Below are 25,937 nucleotides of genomic sequence, written 5' to 3'. Positions count from 1 at the left end.
CATTAGAACGTGCGTTGAAGATGTCGTTCCCATAGCAACGATTAAAACATTCCCTAACTAGAAAACGTGGATTGATGGCAGCATTCGTGTGGAACTGAAAGCGCGAACCACTGCTTTTAATCAGGGCAAGGTGACTGGTAACATGACCGAATACAAACAGTGCAGCTATTCCCTCCGCAAGGCTATCAAACAAGCTAAGCGTCAGTACAGAGACAAAGTAGAATCTCAATTCAACGGCTCAGACACAAGAGGCATGTGGCAGGGTCTACAGTCAATCACGGACTACAGGAAGAAATCCAGCCCAGTCACGGACCAGGATGTCTTGCTCCCAGGCAGACTAAATAACTTTTTTGCCCGCTTTGAGGACAATACAGTGCCACTGACACGGCCTGCAACGAAAACATGCGGTCTCTCCTTCACTGCAGCCGAGGTGCGTAAGACATTTAAACGTGTTAACCCTCGCAAGGCTGCAGGCCCAGACGGCATCCCCAGCCGCGCCCTCAGAGCATGCGCAGACCAGCTGGCCGGTGTGTTTACGGACATATTCAATCAATCCCTATACCAGTCTGCTGTTCCCACATGCTTCAAGAGGGCCACCATTGTTCCTGTTCCCAAGAAAGCTAAGGTAACTGAGCTAAACGACTACCGCCCCGTAGCACTCACATCCGTCATCATGAAGTGCTTTGAGAGACTAGTCAAGGACCATATCACCTCCACCCTACCTGACACCCTAGACCCACTCCAATTTGCTTACCGCCCAAATAGGTCCACAGACGATGCAATCTCAACCACACTGCACACTGCCCTAACCCATCTGGACAAGAGGAATACCTATGTGAGAATGCTGTTCATCGACTACAGCTCGGCATTCAACACCATAGTACCCTCCAAGCTCGTCATCAAGCTCGAGACCCTGGGTCTCGACCCCGCCCTGTACAACTGGGTACTGGACTTCCTGACGGGCCGCCCCCAGGTGGTGAGGGTAGGCAACAACATCTCCTCCCCTCTGATCCTCAACACTGGGGCCCCACAAGGGTGCGTTCTGAGCCCTCTCCTGTACTCCCTGTTCACCCACGACTGCGTGGCCACGCACGCCTCCAACTCAATCATCAAGTTTGCGGACGACACAACAGTGGTAGGCTTGATTACCAACAACGACGAGACGGCCTACAGGGAGGAGGTGAGGGCCCTCGGAGTGTGGTGTCAGGAAAATAACCTCACACTCAACGTCAACAAAACAAAGGAGATGATTGTGGACTTCAGGAAACAGCAGAGGGAGCACCCCCCTATCCACATCAATGGGACAGTACTGGAGAGGGTAGTAAGTTTTAAGTTCCTCGGCGTACACATCACGGACAAACTGAATTGGTCCACCCACACAGACAGCGTCGTGAAGAAGGCGCAGCAGCCACCTCAGGAGGCTGAAGAAATTCGGCTTGTCACCAAAAGCACTCACAAACTTCTACAGATGCACAATCGAGAGCATCCTGTCGGGCTGTATCACCGCCTGGTACGGCAACTGCTCCGCCCACAACCGTAAGGCTCTCCAGAGGGTAGTGAGGTCTGCACAACGCATCACCGGGGGCAAACTACCTGCCCTCCAGGACACCTACACCACCCGATATCACAGGAAGGCCATAAAGATCATCAAGGAAAACAACTGCCCGAGCCACTGCCTGTTCACCCCGCTATCATCCAGAAGGCGAGGTCAGTACAGGTGCATCAAAGCAGGGTCCGAGAGACTGAAAAACAGCTTCTATCTCAAGGCCATCAGACTGTTAAACAGCCACCACTAACATTGAGTGGCTGCTGCCAACACACTGACTCAACTCCAGCCACTTTAATAATGGGAATTGATGGAAATGTATGTAAAATATATCACTAGCCACTTTAAACAATGCTACTTAATATAATGTTTACATACCCTACATTACTCATCTCATATGTATATACGGTACTCTATATCATCTACTGCATCTTTATGTCATACATGTATCACTAGCCACTTTAAACTATGCCACTTTGTTTACATACTCATCTCATATGTTTATACTGTACTCGATACCATCTACTGCATCTCCCTATGCCATTCTGTACCATCACTCATTCATATATCTTTATGTACATATTCTTTATCCCTTTACACTTGTGTGTATAAGGTAGTAGTTTTGGAATTGTTAGGTTAAATTACTCGTTGGTTATTACTGCATTGTCGGAACTAGAAGCACAAGCATTTCGCTACACTCACATTAACATCTGCTAACCATGTGTATGTGACAAATACATTTGATTTGATTAGGAAAATGATCTCTGTAGCAGTTTGCTGTCATCTCGTCTGTGTACTGCAACACCCCGATTGAAGTAACTGCACATATCATCTTCTTCCCAGACCCTGTTGATTCGACAGGGAGCTAGCCTGTTCAACTCAAAACATTGCTAGCAAGCTAGCTAATGTTAGCCAACAGCATTAGCCAACAGATCTCTGTTTGCTAACTAGCGAAGCCAACCAACTACACACCAATTATCAAATTAGGAAAGAATAATATTTTAATCTAATGTTAGTTTCAACCAAATAACAAGTAGTTACATAGCTAGCTAGACCTACTGCTCGATTACATTCCCTCAAGATACAGGCTAGCCAGAGAAGTCTCTAATGCTAGCTAGCATCAGCTTTGTAGCGGTTTTGCTATGTGTAAACATTTTTTATTATTTATCTAACCAACGCCTTGCTGTCGCTTTCAAATTCTGTGAATATCATTTAGTAATTTCAACACATTTTATCCATATTTAGCACAGTGGAAAGTATGCTTCCATGACGAGCCCTGGCCCCATGTTTGAAAGTAGGTTCCAGAATGATAACACCTCACCTGATTGGTCGGAAAGAAAATAAGCTATTTACAAGCACATTTTAGTTTTTTTACAACTGCAAAACTTTTGGCACAAGTAAGTCGCTAAATGTAGTTTTGATTCACAGAAAAAGATTCACCAGGCGCAAAATGTTATTGGATTTGTTCACATATCAAGTTACATGTTTGCAAGTGTTGTTGTATTTATTACCACATTACATTACCTGCTTGCTAGTGTTGTTGCATTTATTCTCAAAACCAGTTTGCAAATATTTTTTGCAACAACAAAACTGACTATCTAGGTTACAAATCAAAATGTACATGCTTGTGCACTTCTCACATTTTACCTTCATAACTGCGGCCCAAGAAACAGTTGCGAGGAGTCTGAATCAGAATGATATTCCCTATAATAAAAATGTATCAGAGAGGTGTGGAGGGCTGCCTGAATCATCCACGGCGCACAGTGAACAGTGGATTAACTGCCTTGCTCAGGGGCAGAACAACAGATTTTTAACCTTGTCAGCTCGGCGATTCAATCCAGCAACCTTTCAGTTACTGGCCCAACGGTCTAACCGCTAGTGATCTTAGGTCAGCAATGTTACCCTCAGACACTTTGTGAATACAGACTTAGATCTTCCTGACATGCCTAGTTAAATAAAAGGTACTATTATTTATTTACTTTTTAAATCCTTGAATTGTATGTGAGGGAGAGGAGTGTACTGCAGGTGTGCTTTGGTGACCTAGCTTGTCATTTGTTAGTGGGCTGTAGCCTAGGGCTTTTGCCTCTTAATTCTCTGACCCCCCCCCCCTCTCGTCCAATGAGCCAGTGCCTGAGTATTGACATACAGAAAAGATTCACACCCCTTGACTTATTCCACAATTTGTTGTGTTACAGCCTGAATTCAAAAATGTATTCAATATTTTTTTTCCCTCGCCCATCTACACACATTAACTCATTATGACAAAATAATTGCAAATGTATTGAAAATGAAATACATAAATATAATTTACATAAGTATTCACACCCCTGAGTAAATACTTTGTAGAAGCACCTTTGACAGTGATTACAGCTACTAGCACACAGCTCAGACACTCATGCATACCCCTCAAGACATGCCACTAGAGGTCACTTCACAATCCTCAAGTCCAGAATAGAATATGGGAGGGGCAACATTACTACATAGAGCCATGACTACATGGAACTCTATTCCACAGTACTACATAGAGCCATGACTACATGGAACTCTATTCCACAGTACTACATAGAGCCATGACTACATGGAACTCTATTCCACAGTACTACATAGAGCCATGACTACATGGAACTCTATTCCACAGTACTACATAGAGCCATGACTACATGGAACTCTATTCCACAGTACTACATAGAGCCATGACTACATGGAACTCTATTCCACAGTACTACATAGAGCCATGACTACATGGAACTCTATTCCACAGTACTACATAGAGCCATGACTACATGGAACTCTATTCCACAGTACTACATAGAGCCATGACTACATGGAACTCTATTCCACAGTACTACATAGAGCCATGACTACATGGAACTCTATTCCACAGTACTACATAGAGCCATGACTACATGGAACTCTATTCCACAGTACTACACAGAGCCATGACTACATGGAACTCTATTCCACAGTACTACATAGAGCCATGACTACATGGAACTCTATTCCACAGTACTACATAGAGCCATGACTACATGGAACTCTATTCCACAGTACTACATAGAGCCATGACTACATGGAACTCTATTCCACAGTACTACATAGAGCCATGACTACATGGAACTCTATTCCACAGTACTACATAGAGCCATGACTACATGGAACTCTATTCCACAGTACTACATAGAGCCATGACTACATGGAACTCTATTCCACAGTACTACATAGAGCCATGACTACATGGAACTCTATTCCACAGTACTACATAGAGCCATGACTACATGGAACTCTATTCCACAGTACTACATAGAGCCATGACTACATGGAACTCTATTCCACAGTACTACATAGAGCCATGACTACATGGAACTCTATTCCACAGTACTACATAGAGCCATGACTACATGGAATTCTATTCCACATCAGGTAACTGATGCAGTAGAATCAGATTTTAAAAACATAACAATACACTATATGGAACATCGGGGACTGTGAAGACACATACAGACATACGCAGAGGCACAAAAAAACGATATCACACATACATTGCAACATTGTTTGGCAATATTTTGTATTTTGTATTGTAGATATGTTGTAATAATGTTATATGATGTACTGTTTTAACTTTTGTTTTATATGTAATGTAAGTGCCTTAATATGTTTGGACACCAGGAAGAGTAGCTGCTGCCTTGGCAGGAACTAATGGGGATCCATAATAAACCCCAGGAAGAGTAGCTGCTGCCTTGGCAGGAACTAATGGGGATCCATAATAAACCCCAGGAAGAGTAGCTGCTGCCTTGGCAGGAACTAATGGGGATCCATAATAAACCCCAGGAAGAGTAGCTGCTGCCTTGGCAGGAACTAATGGGGATCCATAATAAACCCCAGGAAGAGTAGCTGCTGCCTTGGCAGGAACTAATGGGGATCCATAATAAACCCCAGGAAGAGTAGCTGCTGCCTTGGCAGGAACTAATGGGGATCCATAATAAACCCCAGGAAGAGTAGCTGCTGCCTTGGCAGGAACTAATGGGGATCCATAATAAACCCCAGGAAGAGTAGCTGCTGCCTTGGCAGGAACTAATGGGGATCCATAATAAACCCCAGGAAGAGTAGCTGCTGCCTTGGCAGGAACTAATGGGGATCCATAATAAACCCCAGGAAGAGTAGCTGCTGCCTTGGCAGGAACTAATGGGGATCCATAATAAACCCCAGGAAGAGTAGCTGCTGCCTTGGCAGGAACTAATGGGGATCCATAATAAACCCCAGGAAGAGTAGCTACTGCCTTGGCAGGAACTAATGGGGATCCATAATAAATCCCAGGAAGAGTAGCTGCTGCCTTGGCAGGAACTAATGGGGATCCATAATAAACCCCAGGAAGAGTAGCTGCTGCCTTGGCAGGAACTAATGGGGATCCATAATAAACCCCAGGAAGAGTAGCTACTGCCTTGGCAGGAACTAATGGGGATCCATAATAAACCCCAGGAAGAGTAGCTGCTGCCTTGGCAGGAACTAATGGGGATCCATAATAAACCCCAGGAAGAGTAGCTACTGCCTTGGCAGGAACTAATGTGATTCATAATAAACCCCAGGAAGAGTAGCTGCTGCCTTGGCAGGAACTAATGGGGAGCAATAATAAACCCCAGGAAGAGTAGCTGCTGCCTTGGCAGGAACTAATAGGGAGCAATAATAAACCCCAGGAAGTGTAGCTGCTACCCTGGCAGGAACTAATGGGGAGCGATAATAAACCCCAGGAAGAGTAGCTGCTGCCTAAGCAGGAACTAATCGGGAGATATAATAAACCCCAGGAAGAGTAGCTGCTGATTTATCAATATAAACGTTTGCTTGAGAGTGTGTGTAAATGTACGCACAGCCATGACCATGCATAAGCACAGTGCCAAGTGGTGCAAGAAGAGAACTGCTTGTCAGCTGTAGAATGGGGAAAATATATTTTGACAATGCGTGAAACTGTGAGAGTAATAATATTTATATTGTGAATTTAAGCAACATATCTTGGCATGCTTTATAATTTGACCACATCAGTGCATTTGTTTTGATAATAATCCATATGAAGTAATTTGTTAAATGATAGGTATGTGTGAAAGTGAAACCATTGTGTAAAAAAAAACTGATAATGGGAAATGGAATGAGAAATGTCTGATCTTGCTCTGTTGGAAGATTTGTCACACGCTGCATTTAGCAGATAGCGTGTTTTTACAGACAGGTGGGACTACAGAATGGCTCATTAGATATTGTTTCCAAAAAACAATTTATAGGATTTTTGCAAGGATTTAAGACTTACTTTAGACAGGCAAACACATGCCATCCCAGTGCACATCCGAGTACTATCCACCCTCGGGTTTTTGTCAACTGGCACTTTTCAGCGGCAGCCCTTGATGAGCCAATGACTTGGATACAATCATCAGCAAAACGAACTGTACCATACAATTTCCATTCACCATGTCACAACAGGTTGAAGTTAAGAGGGGTTTCTTTGCCATGATGTCATCAATGGGTTCCCAAATACGAACGGAGCAATAGACAGCATCCACATCAGCATAAAAGCACCATCCCAAAACGAGTTCAACCATGTGAACAGAAAAGGTTTCCGCTCTTTATATGCAGGTGATAGCGCACAAGACGCTGCTGAATGTGGTGGAAAGTGAAACAATCTACACCCATTTATCCACCCTCTCCCCCCATACCCACATCCCTCCAACCAAGTGCCATCTGTCAACTTTCAGAAAAAAACACACTTGAAGCTAATTTAAACATTGAATTAAACCCAGTTAATGTTTAATGAGAGAGAGAGAGATTGAGAAAGAGAGAGAGACAGAGAGAGAGAGAGAGATTGAGCATGTGGTAGTTGAGGAATCATTCAAATTCTGTGAGAGGGACGCAGTATTTAAAGCACACAGGTAACAACCTAACAGTCTGAATATGTGGACAACCATTCAGAGGCAAACAATGTGAAAGTATCAAGGGATCATGTATAGGTAATACCGCACGACATGAGAGAGATGGAGCGACATCTTGAGAGCATCATGAAGGGCCTTTCCTTGAAGGACTGGGAAGGAGAGGAGGGTCTCAGCTGAAGTTCAACAATTCTGATATGTTTTGTCCAGCTGACCCTCAAACAGCCCTGCATCAACCAGCCTACCATCTGTGAGTGAACTGTGAGGATTGTCAAGACACAGAGAGAGAGAGAGAGAGAGAGAGAGAGGGGGGGGGGGGGGGGGGGTTCACTGTTCATTTGGGATTGTCTATTCATTCCACTTGCCATAGCAATGTTAACATATGTTTCCCATGCGAAACTGTGAATGTTCCTATCGGTAAGTGAGTGAGTGAGTCTGTATCTTTGATCAGGAAATGTGAATTATTGTGTGGATTATAATTCATTGTAATTTTTGTAGGCGTTGATACATTTTTGGCCAACTTCATTTTAAAGTGGAAATTACAAAGCCTTTTAAAACTTTGAATACACTACAAGTTAGCATTTCCTGATGTGCAGGACATTTCCTGCAACAACAGGTTGATCAAATTAAAATCCTACACCGGTATACATTCAGAGAAATTGGCCAATTGTCGCGTTTGCAACTGAAGAGTATAGCCTCCGTCTTGCCTTTCAGTGAGCAGGAGAGGATGTTGATGAAGTATACCCACACCAATAAAAAGGCTTATTTTAACTGACTGTATTGGCTGATGTAACTACAAGAAGTTCATGATGATCAGCTGAGATGTCATAGTGTGTTTTTCTCCTGCGGGGACATTCAGAACTCACACAGACACGCACACACATTACCATTGAATATTGATTAATTGGATATTGTTGTACGCGTAAGCGATAGCTGAGTTAGCTATGCAAAGTGCCAGACAGGTAACCATTTACAGTAACTGCTATTCATTAGAGAGTCAATAAACACCATCAACCAACAGAAAATCTTTACTTACATTTTTAAAACTTAAAAATCATACAATGTGATTTTCTGGATTTTTGTTTTAGATTCTGTCTCTCACAGTTGAAGTGTACCTATGATAAAAAATTACAGACCTCTACATGCTTTGTAAGTAGAAAAACCTGCAAAATCGGCAGTGTATCAAATACTTGTTCTCCCCACTGTATATCGGTGCATTTGCAACAACCCAACCGCAACTATGGACAGAACAGCTGGCAAGCATATTCACTGTCATCTTCAACCTCTCCTTGTCCCAGTCTGTAATCCCACGTCTAAAACTGATCACCATCATTCCTTCAGCAAGAACTCTAAGGCTTCATGCCACAATGACTAGCGCCCCAACAGATCCATAGATGATGCAATCTCAATTGCACTCCACACTGCCCTGATCCACCTACAGAATACCTACAGTAGCTAGATTTCCATCCAATTGGAGACAGATTTTCATGTGAATATTCTAAAATCTGCATATAAATAATATGTGCATTTTACCACCAGAGATGTGTTTGCATCAAATTGACTTGTTGCAGATAAAAGGAGGTGCGTGATGATGTAGTGCACATAAAAATACATTGAGGTAAAATTAGCATGTAGCGAATATATATATATTTTGAAAGTTAAATGGGTTTCCATCGCATTTTACACTCTACTGATGGTTCTCACAACTCAATATTGTGTTATTTAAGAAGTGTGCCCACTCTGGTATTTGCAAGTGCGCTCTAGCCAACAGCACTATCTGCGCTCTGTTGGCTAACGCACGTATAGCCTATGTAACCTGTGTGAAATGGCTAGTTAGCGGGTGCGAGCTAATAGCATTTCAATCAGTGACGTCACTCGCTCTGAGGCCTTGAAGTAGTCATTTTCCTTGTTCTCCAAGGGCCTCGGTTTTTGTGGAGCGATAGGTAAGGATGCTTCAAGGGTGTCAGTAGTTGATGTGTGCAGAGGGTCCTTGGTTTGAGCCAATGTAGGGGGAGGAGAGGGATGGAAGCAAAACTGTTACACTTACATCAGTGGTTCCCAAACTTTGTATAGTCCCGTAACCCTTCAAATATTCAACCTCCAGCTGCATACTCCTAGCATCAGGGTCAGCGTACTCTCAAATGTTGTTTTTTGCCATCATTGTAAGCCTGCCACACACTCACTATACAATACATTTATTAAACATAAGAATGAGTGTGAGTTTTTGTCACAACCCGGCTCGTGGGAAGTGACAAAGACCTCGTACAGGACCAGGGCACAAATAATAATAATCAATAATTTAACCATCTTATATTTAAAACCTTATTTTTTCATTGAAATATGTGAATAACTCACCACAGGTTAAGGGTGTGCTTGAAAGCATGCACATAACTCTGCAGTGTCGGGTTGTATTGGAGAGAGTCTCAGTCTTAAATCATTTCCCACACACAGTCTGTGCCTGTATTTAGTTTTCATGTTAGTGGGGGTCGAGAATCCACTCTCACATAGGTACGTGGTTGCAAAGGGCATCAGTGTCTTACAGCGATAACACATAATGAAAGGAAACGTTATTAATATCACCCTTTTTCTGTGAATGGTTTCCCCAACTACACCGCCCGCGAACAGCGGTGTTCTCTGATATATACATTATGTGCAGCGCGAGTGAGGTTGATAGAAACTCTACATTTTCACTTTGTCAGACATATTAAAAAATGAATTTACAATAATGAGATGTTTCCACCAATCGAAATAAAGGATAGGCGGGAGCTTGACAACCCACCGTGCCGCTTTGTGGACAACGACTCCCATTGTTAGGGCGGAGAGATATGTATATTGTCACCATATCTATGTCTTTGGCGGAGTAAACCCTCTACCTTTGTCTCTTCCTCTCTGATGATAGAATATAGCTATCACTGCTAGGTGTTCTGCTGAAGTCGTACGTTCCATCATTCGTTACAATGTTGCAGGAAGCAGCTGCAAAGTGTATGGAAACATAGCGAAAAAACTATCACAATTATTTGATGAAACGTAAATATATTGTTGTGAATGGTGTAATTTACGTACTTGATTTGCCGAGTGTGGACATTTCCCCTCATTGGACGTGCACATGCTTAGTTATTGTCATGTGATCCCTTTTTATCCAATCAGTGGCTTGGTAAGGCTTTTTTTTCTCCTCCCATAGGTTTGAATCGGTTAGCCAAACGTGTTGCAACGAAGCTAGCAGTGGGGACGTTCGTGGAATATTTTCTAACAAAGTGCAGTGGAATTGCATGTGTATACTGTCAAAGTTGTTTATTGGCAATATGTCACACAAACAAATCTACTACTCAGACAAATATAACGACGAACACTATGAATACAGGTATGTTCGCTTCCTGATCCTGTTATTAACTTGGCTCGCTAGCTAACGTTAGCTACTATTAGCGTGTGTGGTTTAACTAACTAGCCAGGATCAAAGTAGTGGGACGGGTTATATATCTACAGTTAGATGGTGATGCAATTTCTCTCCCCCATTAAAAAATAAATAAAATAGTGGACAAAATGTAGCTAATTCACTTTCCGAACTGTGAAAGGCAGCAATACGCAAACGTCACGAATAACTAGCTAGCCAACTTTATATTCTCTGCCGAAAATGGCGTAGCTACCAACGACTGTCGTTCGTCCTTTTTTATATTTAAAATTACTCCAGTGAACTGTTAATATCTAGCTAGGTAGTTAACATTGAGTTAAGTAGACTACTTCCATCTTTGCTGCTACTAGTAATACTACCATATATAGTAGTATATAGTATTAATCATAGTGGGCAGAGGCAAGTACGAGCTAGCGAGAGCCTATTGGCCCGTTCTAATATTTATTAGCATATTTCCGTTAGGTAACGCCCACTCTGAAGTGCGCGTGTGCAACATCTCAATTTTCTCTTGCACACCCTCTAAACAACGCTTTTTGTCCCCTTTTTCCCCCCTTTGGCAAAGGGTAAGGTCTACAAAAATTTGACCACTCTGTGTAACATATTCTAGTTTTAGAAACAGAAAACTGTTGCGAGCAAATGTTTTATTGATGAGAGAATAGGCAGAATATCGGCCAAAATCCATCTTCTCCCACTGCTGGCCAAAGAGCTTTCTCTCACCACCATATTTGGTGAGTGGAAACCCCAACCGGATGCTTCACACTTATACATCCGGTGAAATATCTGTCTCATTGTTCTGTGCTACTACTTTGTTAGCTCTGGTCCAGGGCGTTGTTCAGATGCATACTCACTATTCTCCCATTGAGGGAAATGTGTTTAATGACTAACTTCAACATACTTTCGTAAGTAGCCAATGTTAAGATGATGTCGCTATTGTAGAGACAAACATTTATCTTTATCATTTATCTATATTCCTGCTGTCAATTCAAAATACAAAATGAGATGTATGAGCACTTTGCTTACCGCCATATCCATGCGCATGCGTCAGATCTCCACTACAAGCATGCGGGTGGATTGGCGCGCTGCAGAACGACGCCCTGCACCAGAGCTACAGCTTCTATGATATGGCGGTAGCAACAATCGTTTAAGTGCATTCCGCCACCTACTGTGCTGGAATGTACGACCACTCATGCATGATCTGTCCAATTCTGTACTACCATGAAAATAAAATGCAAAAAACAAAACAAATAAATCCCTACTAACTTCTACCCCCCCCCCCCCCCCTACCCTATTAAACTTAATCTATATCATGCTGAAACACTCCACCCTTATGATTGTTCAGCATGTCAACAACCATTTCAACAGTTACATCTGTTACCCCAATATCTCTTTTGCCATCTCCACCATAACCTTCAACCTGACATTTCTGCTTTGCACAACCCTAGTCATTTTGATAACCTTACCAATTAACAGCTATTAGGTCAACTTTATTCATTATCAAAGTGTCATGTGACACTGCACATTCATGAGCGCAAGATTTCTGAATATGCCTCGAAACCATGCCAGAATCAGCAGAAACACCTGCCCCGACATTAGATAGTGCAGGAGTAGCCATGGAAGAGCCATCATTCCACACTGTAGTTCCACCAATCTGTCTTAAAGCCCCTGCATATGATATAACATGACTGATCCTATATCTCTGAGCCTCTCTCTGTACTTGGCATCTACCAAATTGCTGCACTATGTCCCCCCCCCCCCCCCCCCCACAATTACAACAAATAACCTTCACATTGCTCCCACATTCACCATAATCATGTTCCCTTCCACACTTGGCACATCTTTCCTTTATTTACATTGAAACTAAGGAATCCTATCTGTACTTTTCCAGGCAAAACCTTCTCAACCCTCAGCAACACTGATTGGCTTTCACTTATTTGACCCTCTTTCCTACTGATCAACCTTTTGGCCTCAATCACTCTGCCTTCCTTCACATTCTCTTTAATATCATCTATGGACCTAGATATTGGGACCCTGGTGATAGAGCTTACCCATGGTGTAAGTTAGGGGTAAATGACTGTCCCCTCTCGTTGATGTCACAAAGTTCAAGGCCGACTGCGGTCATGCGGTCATTGCAGAAAACGGGATCCTCCATTCTAGTGAAGGGAAATCTTTGTGGTCAGTCTTGGGTGTAAATAACAATTTACAAGACAATCACAAAACCAATAATTGCTTCTATTACACCAGATGTATGTCCTGATTATTTTAAAATCACAGAAAAAATGATAATTTAGTAGCTAACAGCAGCACCCCAGTCAGCCTTTAACTTGAGACACTCAATGAGAGGGGGCAGCACTGAGCTAGGCTGCAACATTTCCTGGAGTATTTAACCTTTTATTTAACTAGGCAAGTCAGTTAATAACACATTCTTATTTACAATGACGGCCTACGCCGGCCAAATCCAGGCAAAGCTGGGCCAATTGTGCGCCGCCCTATGGGAATCCCAATCACAGCCGGTTGTGACACCGCCTGGATTCGAACCAGGGTGTCTAGTGACGCAGCGGTCTAAGGCACTGCATCGCTTAGACCGCTGCGCTATTCGAGTAGCTCAAACGAATAATTTTTTGTCTACATAAATCTCCCACCTGAGATGCTTCAAATGAGCTATTGAGTCTTCACATAATGAAAGAATGGTGTCACGTGATCGATGGCTTTGTCAATTCATACAGTCTTTGATGAAAGTTGAAGTTTCAGCTTTCAATTGATAATTCCATTGATAACCAGTTCATGATGATTGGAATTGGTGGTCTAGCTAGCTACTTAACGGTTACCTACCGATATCTAGCGTTGAATCTTAGCCTCTTTTATTGTTCCATTCAGTTGGATAGGCCTAGCTAGCGACAGTCTAAAGATGAACACGCACTGGTTTTAGGTTATAAAGTACATAACCACGAACCAGTACTTTTAGAAAATATTCAAACTGTATAGATTTTGAATACATTATTTACTACAGTAAAAATGTGTTTATTGTTGCCCTGCTTGCTCTTCCAACAGACATGTTGTTTTGCCGCGGGAGATGGTGAAACAAGTCCCCAAATCCCACCTGATGTCTGAGGATGAGTGGAGGCGAATGGGAGTGCAGCAGTCTCTTGGATGGGTGCACTATATGATCCATGAACCTGGTTTGTACCCTATATTCTTTGTCTACACCACATCAATCATGTCTCAAGGCAAATAGCCTGGTCCCAGGGCTTGTTTTTTTTGTTGTTGCCAATTTTCTGTTGTCATGCTTGGCATGACAGTGAGTGACCCAAAGGACTTGGCAAGACGGCACAAACAGATCTGGGACCAGGCTAAGTGTAGACTATATGTGAAGGGTTTGTAATTTGTAAGTCAATTCTTCTTCTTTTTATATATATATATATATAATACTGCTCAAAAAGAATAAAGGGAACACTTAAACAACACAATGTAACTCCAAGTCAATCACACTTCTGTGAAATCAAACTGTCCACTTAGGAAGCAACACTGATTGACAATAAATTTCACATGCTGTTGTGCAAATGGAATAGACAACAGGTGGAAATTATAGGCATTTAGCAAGACACACCCAATAAAGGAGTGGTTCTGCAGGTGGGGACCACAGACCACTTCTCAGTTCCTATGCTTCCTGGCTGATGTTTTGGTCACTTTTGAATGCTGGCGGTGCTTTCACTCTAGTGGTAGCATGAGACGGAGTCTACAACCCACACAAGTGGCTCAGGTAGTGCAGCTCATCCAGGATGGCACATCAATGCGAGATGTGGCACGAAGGTTTGCTGTGTCTGTCAGCGTAGTGTCCAGAGCATGGAGGCGCTACCAGGAGACAGGCCAGTACATCAGGAGACGTGGAGGAGGCCGTAGGAGGGCAACAACCCAGCAGCAGGACCGCTAACTCCGCCTTTGTGCAAGGAGGAGCAGGAGGAGCACTGCCAGAGCCCTGCAAAATGACCTCCAGCAGGCCACAAATGTGCATGTGTCTGCTCAAACGGTCAGAAACAGACTCCATGAGGGTGGTATGAGGGCCCGACGTCCACAGGTGGGGGTTGTGCTTACAACCCAACACCGTGCAGGATGTTTGGCATTTGCCAGAGAACACAAAGATTGGCACATTCGCCACTGGCGCCCTGTGCTCTTCACAGATGAAAGCAGGTTCACACTGCACATGTGACAGTCTGGAGACGCAGTGGAGAAAGTTCTGATGCCTGCAACATCCTCCAGCATGACCGGTTTGGCGGTGGGTCAGTCATGGTGTGGGGTGGCATTTCTTTGGGGGGCCGCACAGCCCTCCATGTGCTCGCCAGAGGTAGCCTGACTGCCATTAGGTACCGAGATGAGATCCTCAGACCCCTTGTGAGACCATATGCTGGTGCGGTTGGCCCTGGGTTCCTCCTAATGCAAGACAATGCTAGACCTCATGGGACTGGAGTGTGTCAGCAGTTCCTACAAGAGGAAGGCATTGATGCTATGGACTGGCCCGCCCATTCCCCAGACCTGAATCCAATTGAGCACATCTGGGACATCATGTCTCGCTCCATCCACCAACGCCACGTTGCACCACAGACTGTCCAGGAGTTGGCGGATGCATTAGTCCAGGTCTGGGAGGAGATCCCTCAGGAGACCATCCGCCACCTCATCAGGTGCATGCCCAGGCGTTGTAGGGAGGTCATACAGGCACGTGGAGGCCACACACACTACTGAGCCTCATTTTGATTTGTTTTAAGGACATTACATCAAAGGTGGATCAGCCTGTAGTGTGGTTTTCCACTTTAATTTTGAGTGTGACTCCAAATCCAAACCTCCATGGGTTGATAAATTTGATTTCCATTGATAATTTTTGTGTGATTTTTGTTGTCAGCACATTCAACTATGTAAAGAAAAAAGCATTTAATAAGAATATTTCATTCAGATCTAGGATGTTATTTTAGTGTTCCCTTTATTTTTTTGAGCAGTGTATATTATATTTATTATATATATACAATATTTATTATATATTTATTTATTTATCTTCTTTCAGAGCCTCACATTCTCCTGTTTAGACGACCATTACCGAAGAACTGATCTGGAACGTTCCTTCCTGTCAACATTCCGGGGTATTCATTGAATACTCGCTCCCCTACAAGTTATATTGTCTGCTGTGCATGAAGCTGTATTTGTCTCAGCAACCAAGCTCAGTCTGATTGTAACGGAGGATGTGAACGTTCTGTCACTGTGGCATTTAATGAATATCATACATCACCAATATGTTGCTACTAGTACTACACTAATACCAAAGTGCCTACGATGAATATCCACCTTTTGATCAAGTGTTGAAATAAAGTATATCGAGTAACATGTTATTGACGTAACATGTTGTTTTTCTAATCGCTTTAATATAATTGTTTGTATAACCTTCCCAAACGGCTGCATGTGCTCACTTTTCTATGACTAATGATATGTACTGTGTTTTTCTATTTTCTAATTGAATGGATGTATAAGTAGGTGCACCAGATGGTATTGACTAGCTTTTTGTACATAAAAGTGAACTCTTGCTTGAAAGCTCAGTAAAGATGGTGTTTGCTTGTATACTTTACTTGTTCCCGGTTCTCCAAAGTACCTGTTTACTATCTACTGTCCACTGACATGCAGGCAGCACGTGTGGCATGACGAGTAGCCAGCCAGGCCACTTTTGGTGGCCAGCCAAACATGTTTATTTTTCAGCTCATGTATTTGTGATCATAACTGTTGATAGAACCGTACAGCCTCTTGACTGCACCGCTACTGAACCACCTGAGGATATCATCAGTCTGTAATACAAACTTATCATTTGTGATTGTCTACACCACATACACAATGGTATGAAAAAAGTTTTGTCACTCTTGAGCCTAAATCAATCTATGGTTGTTTGGCTGTTGGCTCTTTTTTTGAATGTCATTACTTTTGACGAGAATAAATATATTTTTTGAAATTGGTTACTTGGTCCTTCAGAAATTGTGTTGTAAGCTTTTGGCCATGAGACGGTGCTATAGGACATGTTAAAATAGGGCATCGGCCAAGATGGAAATGTATTGGTACAAACCTGTCCCATATTGAGGTGTAGGCTTACATAAAAATAAACTGAGTGTTGGGGGGGGGGTGTAATTTAAATACAGTCTTAAAAAAATGTAATTGTAATCTATGAAGTAAACAGCTATCACTTGCCTTACCAAAATAATGTATGTAGGCAATGCTTTGTGGTTTGAGGTCAACTGCTGATTGTGCAATACCCTTATGTGCCTGAGTAGGTCAAACATTGACTGGATTGATCATTTACTCTCTACCAAGGCCATTTTGGTTGTCTTGCTTTTTATGAACGTCGTGACTGTTCTGTGGGTGCAGTGCTCATGTTATTGAGAGCGATGGTATGCCGTGGCTGCAGGCAACATAGATTTAGCATGGTGTCTAGTTCATATCTGGAATACCCCAGATGGCTGTGGCAGAATAACCATTTATATTAAATATATAATATGATCTGTCTTTTAAACACTGGAAAATATTTTAAAGAACATTTTCAAGTTTTTCAGAGGGACCCTGTCATTACAGTATGAATAATCATAACCTACGAATCATATCGTTCTCGCACACAAGAACTGCACACACACACACTACATTTAACCTCATTTTCTGCACCAGACAATTTTGAGGTTCAATTCCATTAATAGAGCACGTTACCCACAGTCCTCTTGGTCTGCCCTAAAGGTGCCCTAACATAGTCACACACTAACATAGTCACACTTCCACAAACATCTACATGCCCTGATACAAACGCCTTTCTGACATTTTTTGTCTTTGACACCACTTTACTTTGAAACCACTTGACTTAAATGTTGTCTCTCTAAAAAGTGGAAGCACAAGAAAAACACTGAAGGACAGTAACGTGTGTCTGTAGTCAGCACATCATGATGCAGACACATTTAGTTTCCTGCATAACAACTTCTTCCAGTAGGGTTTATTACAGTGATGTATCTAGCATGGACACACCAACAAGACTATATGTAGCATGGACACACCAACAAGATTATATATTGCCTAGTTCACTGGCATATCTGAAGAGTGTGGCTCTGGCGTGGAGATCACCCCCCCCCCCCCCACCCACACTTGCTATCGAAGTAATTCCAAAGGTTAACAGAGCAAATGAAGGGTGACATTACTTTATCACTCATACACAGTACGTTCAGAAAGTATTCACCAAAAAAAAATCCCCACATTTTTTTATATTACGGTCTTATTCTAAAATGTATTCAATTGTTTTTTTCCCCTCATCAATCTACACACAATACTACATTATGACAAAGAAAAAACAGGTTTTTAGAAATGTTAGCCAATTTAAAAAACGAAAACTAAATATCACATTTACATAAGTATTCAGGCCCTTTACTCAGTACTTTGTTGAAGCATCTTTGGCAGCGATTACAGCCTCGAGTCTTATTGGGTATGACGCTACAAGCTTGGCACATCTGTATTTGGGGAGTTTCTCCCATTCTTCTCTGTAGATCCTCTCGAGCTCTGTCAGGTTGGATGGGGAGCGTTGCTACACAGGGTTCAAGTCCAGGCTCTGGCTAGGCCACTCCAGAACATTCAGAGACTCGTCCCGAAGATACTCTTGGCTGTGTGCTTAGGGTTGTTGTCCTGTTGGAAGGTGAACCTTCGCCCCACTCTGAGGTCCTGAGCGCTCAGGAGCAGGTTTTCATCAAGGATCCCTCTGTATTCTGCCCCGTTCATCTTTGCCTCGATCCTGACGAGTCTCCCAGTCCCTGGTGCTGAAAAACATCCCCACAGCATGATGCTGCCACCATCATGCTTCACCATAGGGATGGTGCCAGGTTTCCTCCAGACGTGATACTTGGCATTCAGGTCAAATAGTTCAATCTTGGTTTCATCAAGCCAGAGAATCTTATTTCTCATGGTCTGAGAGTCTTTCGTTGCCTTTTGGCAAACTCCAAGCGGGCTGTCATGTGCCTTTGAGGAGTGGCTTCCGTCTGGCCACTCTACTATAAAGGCCTGATTGGTGGAGTGCTGCAGAGATGGTTATCCTTCTGGAAGCTTCTCCCATCTCCACAGAGGAATTCTAGAGATCTGTTAAAGTGACCATCGCGTTCTTGGTCAATTTCGAGTCTCATAGTAAAGGGTCTGAATACTTTTTTCTTTTTTATAGACAATTTTTTTTTAAATCTTAAAACCTGTTTTCACTTTGTCATTATGGGTATTGTGTGTAGATAGCTGAGGAAAAACATGTAATCCATTTAAGAATAAGGCTGTAACTTAACAAAATGTGGAAAAATTCAAGGGGTCTGAATACATTCCGAAGGCACTGTATGTATCAATGCACCCAGTCACTACAAAGATAGAGGCGTCCTTCCTAACTCAGTTGCCGATGAGGAAGGAAACCGCTCAGGGATTTCACCATGAGGCCAATGGTGACTTAAAAGAGTTACAGAGTTTAAATGAATGGCTGTGATAGGAGAAAACTGAGCATGGATCAACAACATTGTAGTTAATCCACAATACTAACCTAATTGACAGAGAGAGAAAAAAGAAAGCCTGTTCAGAATAAAACATATTCCCATAAAAGCATCCTATCCAAGCAGATGATACATCTCCTTTAATTATTGAAATGTGATGTGCTTTCTGGCCACGTGACTGCCATATCTTCACCCGTGGGTGCTTCATTTTGGTAGTAGTGAAGGACCAGCTAGCTGGCTACACCTACTACGGAGTCCATGAACTGCAGTGGCTGAGCTCAAACTTAATCAAAGTCCTACTATGGAGAAGCCACACAGACGGCAAGGACAGCGAGACACCTTGATGACACCGTGCTGCCTGCCTTCCCCTGGACTTGCTCCAGACACCACCTTGATGACACCGTGCTGCCTGCCTTCCCCTGGACTTGCTCCAGACACCACCTTGATGACACCGTGCTGCCTGCCTTCCCCTGGACTTGCTCCAGACACCACCTTGATGACACCGTGCTGCCTGCCTTCCCCTGGACTTGCTCCAGACACCACCTTGATGACACCGTGCTGCCTGCCTTCCCCTGGACTTGCTCCAGACACCACCTTGATGACACCGTGCTGCCTGCCTTCCCCTGGACTTGCTTGCTCTCCCATTTGATCCCCTCCCTCCGATGATTACTCAAAGCCATGGACTTTCCAACCATTTTTGTTGTTGTTTTAAAGCTCTTTGAGGTTCTTTATGTAATGAATAACGCTATGAAAGTTGAATAATTTATTATTATTATATGTCGAGGATAGATCTAGAATCTACGGGGAGAGATCTAGAATGCACAGGGAGGGATCTAGAATGCACAGGGGGGAATCTAGAATGCACAGGGAGAGATCTAGAATGCACAGGGAGGGATCTAGAATGCAATGGGAGGGATCTAGATCAAAAAATCAGCAGACTCCTAATTGCATTTGGGGACTGGTTCCAACAAACATTCCATAGTCACCTGTTTTCTCTTAACCAACACATGTCACATAGTGAATGAAGATTACCACAGCTGCTTTTTATATTCATTTTGGGCAGCACTTACGGTACCACTAACACAGGGAGTCATTTAAAGTAAGCGCAAGATCAGAGGAGGCTGGTGAGAGGAGCTATAGGAGAATGGGCTCATTGTAATGGCTGAAATGGGATACATGGAATGGAGTCAAACTTGGTTCATGTGTTTGATGTGTTTGATACCTATCCATTTATTCCATTCCAGTCATTACAATGATCCCATCCTCCTATAGCTCCTCCCACCAGCTTCCTCTGCTCTAGATACTACAGAGGCTGATAGGACTGTGATTGGACTAGGTTCTATGACTTACTGTATATCTCAATGATAGTGTGTAACAGAAGGGTTACATCTTACCAACAACATACTACAATTATCTTCTCAAAACAAGTCTGAAAGATAAAGGTGAAGAAAGATAATGTGACATTTACGTTTAGATGTATGTCGTGAAGATATAGCAGAAAAATCTATGTAGAAGGAAAACATGTACTGTATATTCTGACCATTAAACTAAAAGATATGTAGGAATACTATGCCATTATACAGAAGGAGTGTATGGAATCGGAGTTAGACTAAGGGCAGAGGGAAAAATCATCATTCATTTCATTCATATATTCATTCATATATTTCAACAGTACTTTGTTCACAATTCACAACCACATTTCATCAAGACGAGAGAAGCTCCACGGCTGAAAGATGTGATTGTGTTTAGCCCGAGCCACCACTTGAAGGAGTCTGGGGTTGGAACCCCCGGCACTCTGCCCTTTCCACCCCCTTCATTGGACCATAAGACAAGGGATGGTTTGTCTAGCTTTACTGTGTTTTTGATTCACTGCTCAATTTGAGGAAATGTTGCATAACCTTTGACCCATAACAATGACCTTTCCAACCCCTTCAGTAGAATGTCTGTGAGTAGCTGTCCAAGGACCCCCCCCCCCACACAAAGTTTTGGTCAAAAGTAAAGTCTAGACATTAGTGAGTCCATTTGGAGGTTTGAGTCTGTTCTATTCTATTATAAATTGAGTGTGCTAAAGCATTTAAATTCCTCTGTCTGTCCTCAATTATCTTTTTATAAAGGTGAACTTAAATAAACTGCATTATCTGCTAGGCCTATGTATCATAATAACTTTCAAATATAATATTAATTGTAACAACCATATAGACTGTATAAAATGGGTAACAACAGCGGGCTTTGTGCCACTCTCTCACACAAGCGCCATCAGTGCCCTCTGGAGACCTACCTACCTTGCTTGTTTGCATATTGCTTTTCTCTGTCCCACCCCCCTCTCTATCTCGACTGATATCACTGCTGAGAAAGGATTTTTGAATTCGCAGCAGCACACACAGGTCACACCCGCCATGCTGTGAGCCGCAGCGACAAACTTGACAAGCTCCGGCAACCACGGTCAACTATTTTAACGACCCAGACAAAGAGGATATTTTTTTCACCAAGTAAGTCAAAGATTGATTTTATGTTTAGGTCAATGCACCGTTTAATTCGTGATACGGATATGTTTTCTTTAACATTTGTTGAGAAACTTTTATCTGCTGTGGGTTGTTGCATGGCTGTCTATCTGGTATCTGAGCTTGCCTTGCGGTCATGCATGCTGCTCACTGTGAGTAGGGTTGGATAAATGTCTATATTTGAGGGGTTGGAGCTTTTAGTTCGCCTTACACTTGTTACAACAGGTTGTTTATTCTGTAAGGAATTTACTACAGCTTTACTATGTTTATTTTGAAGTTTGCGATCTAGTTACGTTAATACATGTTTCTGAAAGATCGATTTTCCTGTAAAATAAAAGTGCACTTTTTGTTGACTTGCCTTTTTATCAGACTCAAATTGTGTGTAGGTTGTCATCACCACCTAAATAATTTCAAAGGAAGGCGTGTACATTTTTATTTCGTGCTTTTTTTTTTTATATATAAAAAAACTTTGGCAAATACACGTTTGTTACTGTAGCCATAGCAGCGTCTCACCTCATATAAATTACAAAGTTGGCGTAAAATAGTTTCAGTTAGAGAATTATTATTATTTAGTCAAGAGACTTTTAAAGATTAAAATATCTCCATGTTTAATGAGTTCTCAGGGTCATTCCGGGGTTGCTAGCGATGCACGTATAAATGAAGGGCGCTCATTCATTTGAACAACAAAATATTTGTATTGAAATGGGAGAAAATGAAAGCCTATCCACGTAACAGTTTGAGATTACAGTGGTTGAATTTAATGATTTTATATAAATGTATACACTAGATGACTGGGGGGGGGGGGGGGGGGGGGGGGGGGGGGGCTGTGTTGAAGCTACCGTGCCTCCATCTCGGCACCCATCACCATTGTAAAACATCTTGGAAGTTACAGAAGTGCATTTACTAATGTCTACATTCGTTTTTGCCACGTGTATTCTATTAAAGACTCATTAATGCATACTTTTAAATTATATGTGAAAAACATATTACATTAAAATGTTCATTTTAAAGTATACAATCAAATTTTGTCATTGAGACATTTAATTGAAATGCTGTAAAATTACATTAATTCCTATGGAGGACTGCTCCTGTGGAGTGCCAATATGGCCAACCGGTGGCTTCAAAGTCTCACAATGGCCAATACATAGCATCAGCAATCCAGGGTTCATGTACATAATTGGTTGAACTAGCCTGGAGACGAGCATACGCGTTGGAATACTCTCAACAGAGAACACTGCGTTACCTGTATATCGTGTTGCTGTGACACACACACATCAATCATAGTTATCTTAATGATAGTCATTTTTATTACTGGGAAGGCTTGATCTTGTAACTCGTTCAGCAGATCTCCTGGGTGATATGAGGTGAAGTAGTACAAAGAGAGAAACTTACCCAGTTCAGGCATATCAATGCAAAGCCATTAAAATTAATGTCCTCTATAGCAGTAGTTCCCAACCTTTTTTTGCTTACTGTACCACCAACTGAATTTTGCTCTGCCTGTAGTACCCCCCGGGTGCATTCCAAGTACCCCCTATGGATAGATCAAGCACCCCTGATTGCTTGTCCAGGAGCCTGCCAGCAAATTTAGGAAAATGTGTTAGTAAAATTATTGTAATTTAGCAGATACTCTTAACCCTAATTGCTCTTGTAAGTTACTCTGGATAAGTGTCTTGCTCAAGGGAACATCTACAGTTTTTTTTCTCTCACCTAGCCAGCTCGGGAATTGAAACCAGCAACCCTTCGGTTACTGGCACAAAGCTGTTAACCACTAGGCTACATGCCACCCAGTTGACTGTGTTGCTCTTAGCTTCTAGTCAAATGTGAAGCCTGTGGAGATATTGATAGTAGATAACATTGGACACTCTCTACCAACGACAAATAGTCATACAGAATGTTAGGCCTATATGACATCCAGAAGGTAACCTACCTTGTGGATGAGCTATCAAGTGTGAGAAATGCATCCTTGCATTGAGGACAGATAGGCAGCTAAATGCTTTCGTTGTATGAACACATCTGTTATGTACCTAATTAATTTCATGTTTCACTAAATTATTATTTTATACATCAAAGGTTAAATACTCTGAACATTGATTTATAATGCTTGAAGACCCACTGAAGGAATGCTATGCTCTGCCTGTCTGTTTGGAAGTCCTCCCCTGAGGCCTCCCCTGAGGCCTCAATATAGTAATTATTCTGCCTCATCAAATTAGATCCCAGTCCTGTGTTGGGTCATGTGAGGCATGCCAGCCACCCGGACCTTGTCAATATAATGGTGGACTCGCACTTCACTCTGGTTGTCCCTCTGGCCCTGTGCCTCTGGCTCTTTGTTAGAGCAGGACCGGAAATTGCTGTGAACATTTACCAGCCAGCAGACAATCATAAAACAGTGTCTGAGGTGGTAGTATTAATGTTCATTAAATCTGTGTGTGTGTATAGCTGTTCATAAACAGTGGAGGTATAGTACCAGTCAAATGTTTGGACACACCTACTCATTCAAGGGTTTTTCTTTATTTTTACTATTTTCTACATTGTAGAATAATAGTGAAGACATCCAAACTATGAAATAACACATGGAATCATGTAGTAACCAAAAGTGTTAAACAAATCAAAATATATTTTATATTTGAGATTCTTCAAAGTAGCCTTTGCCTTTGCCTTGATTACATCTTTGCACACTCTTGGCATTCTCTCAACCAGCTTAATGAGGTAGCCACCTGGAATGCATTGAAATTAACAGGTGTGCCTTGTTAATTTGTGGAATTTCTTTCCTTAATGTGTTTGAGCCAATCAGTTATGTTGTGACAAGGTAGGGGTGGTATACAGAAGATGGCACTATTTGGTAACAGACAAAGCCCATATTAGGGCAAGAACGGCTCAATCAAAATGACAGTCCGTTTACTTTAAGACGTGAAGGTCGGTCACTGCGGCAAATTTCAAGAACTTTAAAAAAGTTTAAGTGCAGTCGCAAAAACCATCAAGCGCTATGATGAAACTGGCTCTCATGAGGACCGCCACAGGAAAGTGAAGTGTGATGGTTTGGGGATGCTTTGCTGTTGACATTGTCAGTGATCTTATTTAGAGTTCAAGGCACACTTAGCCCTACCTTGCTGGTTGTCTTCTGTATATCACCCTTATTTGGTAAAAGACTAAGAACTTATGTCATGAACCGCTCAAATAAGCAACGAGAAATGAGTCTATCGTTGATCTTCATGTTTTTTTTGTGTTTAAAAATAAATAAATTAACTTTTATTTAACTAGGCAAGTCGGTTAAGAACAAATTCTTATTTTCAATGACTGCCTAGTGGGTTAACTGCCCTGTTCAGGGGCAGAATGACAGATTTGTACCTTGCCAGCTCTGGGATTCAAACTTGCAACCTTTCGGTTACTAGCCCAACGCTCTAACCACTAGGCTGCCTGCCCCCTCTACACTCTAACCACTAGGTTACCTGCCCCCTCTATGCTCTAACCACTAGGTTACCTGCCCCCTCTACGCTCTAACCACTAGGTTACCTGCCCCCTCTACGCTCTAACCACTAGGTTACCTGCCCCCTCTACGCTCTAACCACTAGGTTACCTGCCCCCTCTACGCTCTAACCACTAGGCTGCCGCCCCATGTCTTAACTTCTTATGGGCAGGTGGGACGGCAGCGGGACCTGGCCAACATCTGGTGAAAATACCAAATATTGAACCTTCTTGAAAATATGTGTTAAACATCAAAATAAAGCTTAACTTCTTGTTAATCCAACCGCTGTCAGATTTCAAAAAGTCTTTATGGCGAAAGCAAACCATGCGATTTATCTGAGGACAGCGCCCCGCATACAAACACATGAAAAACATATTTCAACCAGGCAGGTGTGCCACAAAAGTCAGAAATAGCGATATAATTAATGCTTTACCTTTGCTCTTCTTCTGCTGGCACTCAAAGGTCCCAGATACATCACAAATGGTCCTTTTGTTCGATAATGTCCTTTATGTCCCAAAAATGTCAATTTATTTGGCGCATTTGATTCAGAAATACACCGGTTTCAACGTGCCCAACATGCCTACAAAGTATCTAATAAG

General features: G+C 42.4%; 2 protein-coding genes across 2 annotated transcripts in view; both read left to right on the top strand.

Annotated features, from left to right (window-relative positions):
• Positions 1-10,617: 10,617 nt before the first annotated feature.
• On the top strand, positions 10,618-16,845 carry zgc:86839 (CKS domain-containing protein). Its single transcript, XM_020484779.2, has 3 exons — positions 10,618-10,813; positions 13,910-14,037; positions 15,912-16,845. The coding sequence occupies exons 1-3, from the start codon at positions 10,722-10,724 to the stop codon at positions 15,953-15,955; spliced, it is 264 nt and encodes an 87-aa protein (XP_020340368.1). The 5' UTR covers positions 10,618-10,721; the 3' UTR covers positions 15,956-16,845.
• Positions 16,846-21,659: 4,814 nt separating this feature from the next.
• Positions 21,660-25,937, top strand: part of sema4d (sema domain, immunoglobulin domain (Ig), transmembrane domain (TM) and short cytoplasmic domain, (semaphorin) 4D) — a 91,178-nt gene continuing 86,900 nt past the window's right edge. The window contains 1 exon segment of the mRNA XM_031826153.1: positions 21,660-21,863. The gene's annotated coding sequence lies outside the window, so the exon portion shown is untranslated.

This window comes from Oncorhynchus kisutch, linkage group LG6 (assembly GCF_002021735.2).
Source record: "Oncorhynchus kisutch isolate 150728-3 linkage group LG6, Okis_V2, whole genome shotgun sequence".
In the NCBI taxonomy this organism is placed as follows: domain Eukaryota; kingdom Metazoa; phylum Chordata; class Actinopteri; order Salmoniformes; family Salmonidae; genus Oncorhynchus; species Oncorhynchus kisutch.
The sequence above is the reverse complement of the archived record's forward strand: the minus strand, read 5'-3'. Positions and strand labels throughout refer to the sequence as shown.

Excerpts from the sequence above, each read along its gene's own strand:
- zgc:86839 (XM_020484779.2), top strand. The coding sequence starts at position 10,722 with ATGTGTATACTGTCAAAGTTGTTTATTGGCAATATGTCACACAAACAA. Across the intron at positions 10,814-13,909 it reads GACGAACACTATGAATACAG|ACATGTTGTTTTGCCGCGGG; the intron begins GTATGTTCGCTT and ends CTCTTCCAACAG. Across the intron at positions 14,038-15,911 it reads CTATATGATCCATGAACCTG|AGCCTCACATTCTCCTGTTT; the intron begins GTTTGTACCCTA and ends ATCTTCTTTCAG.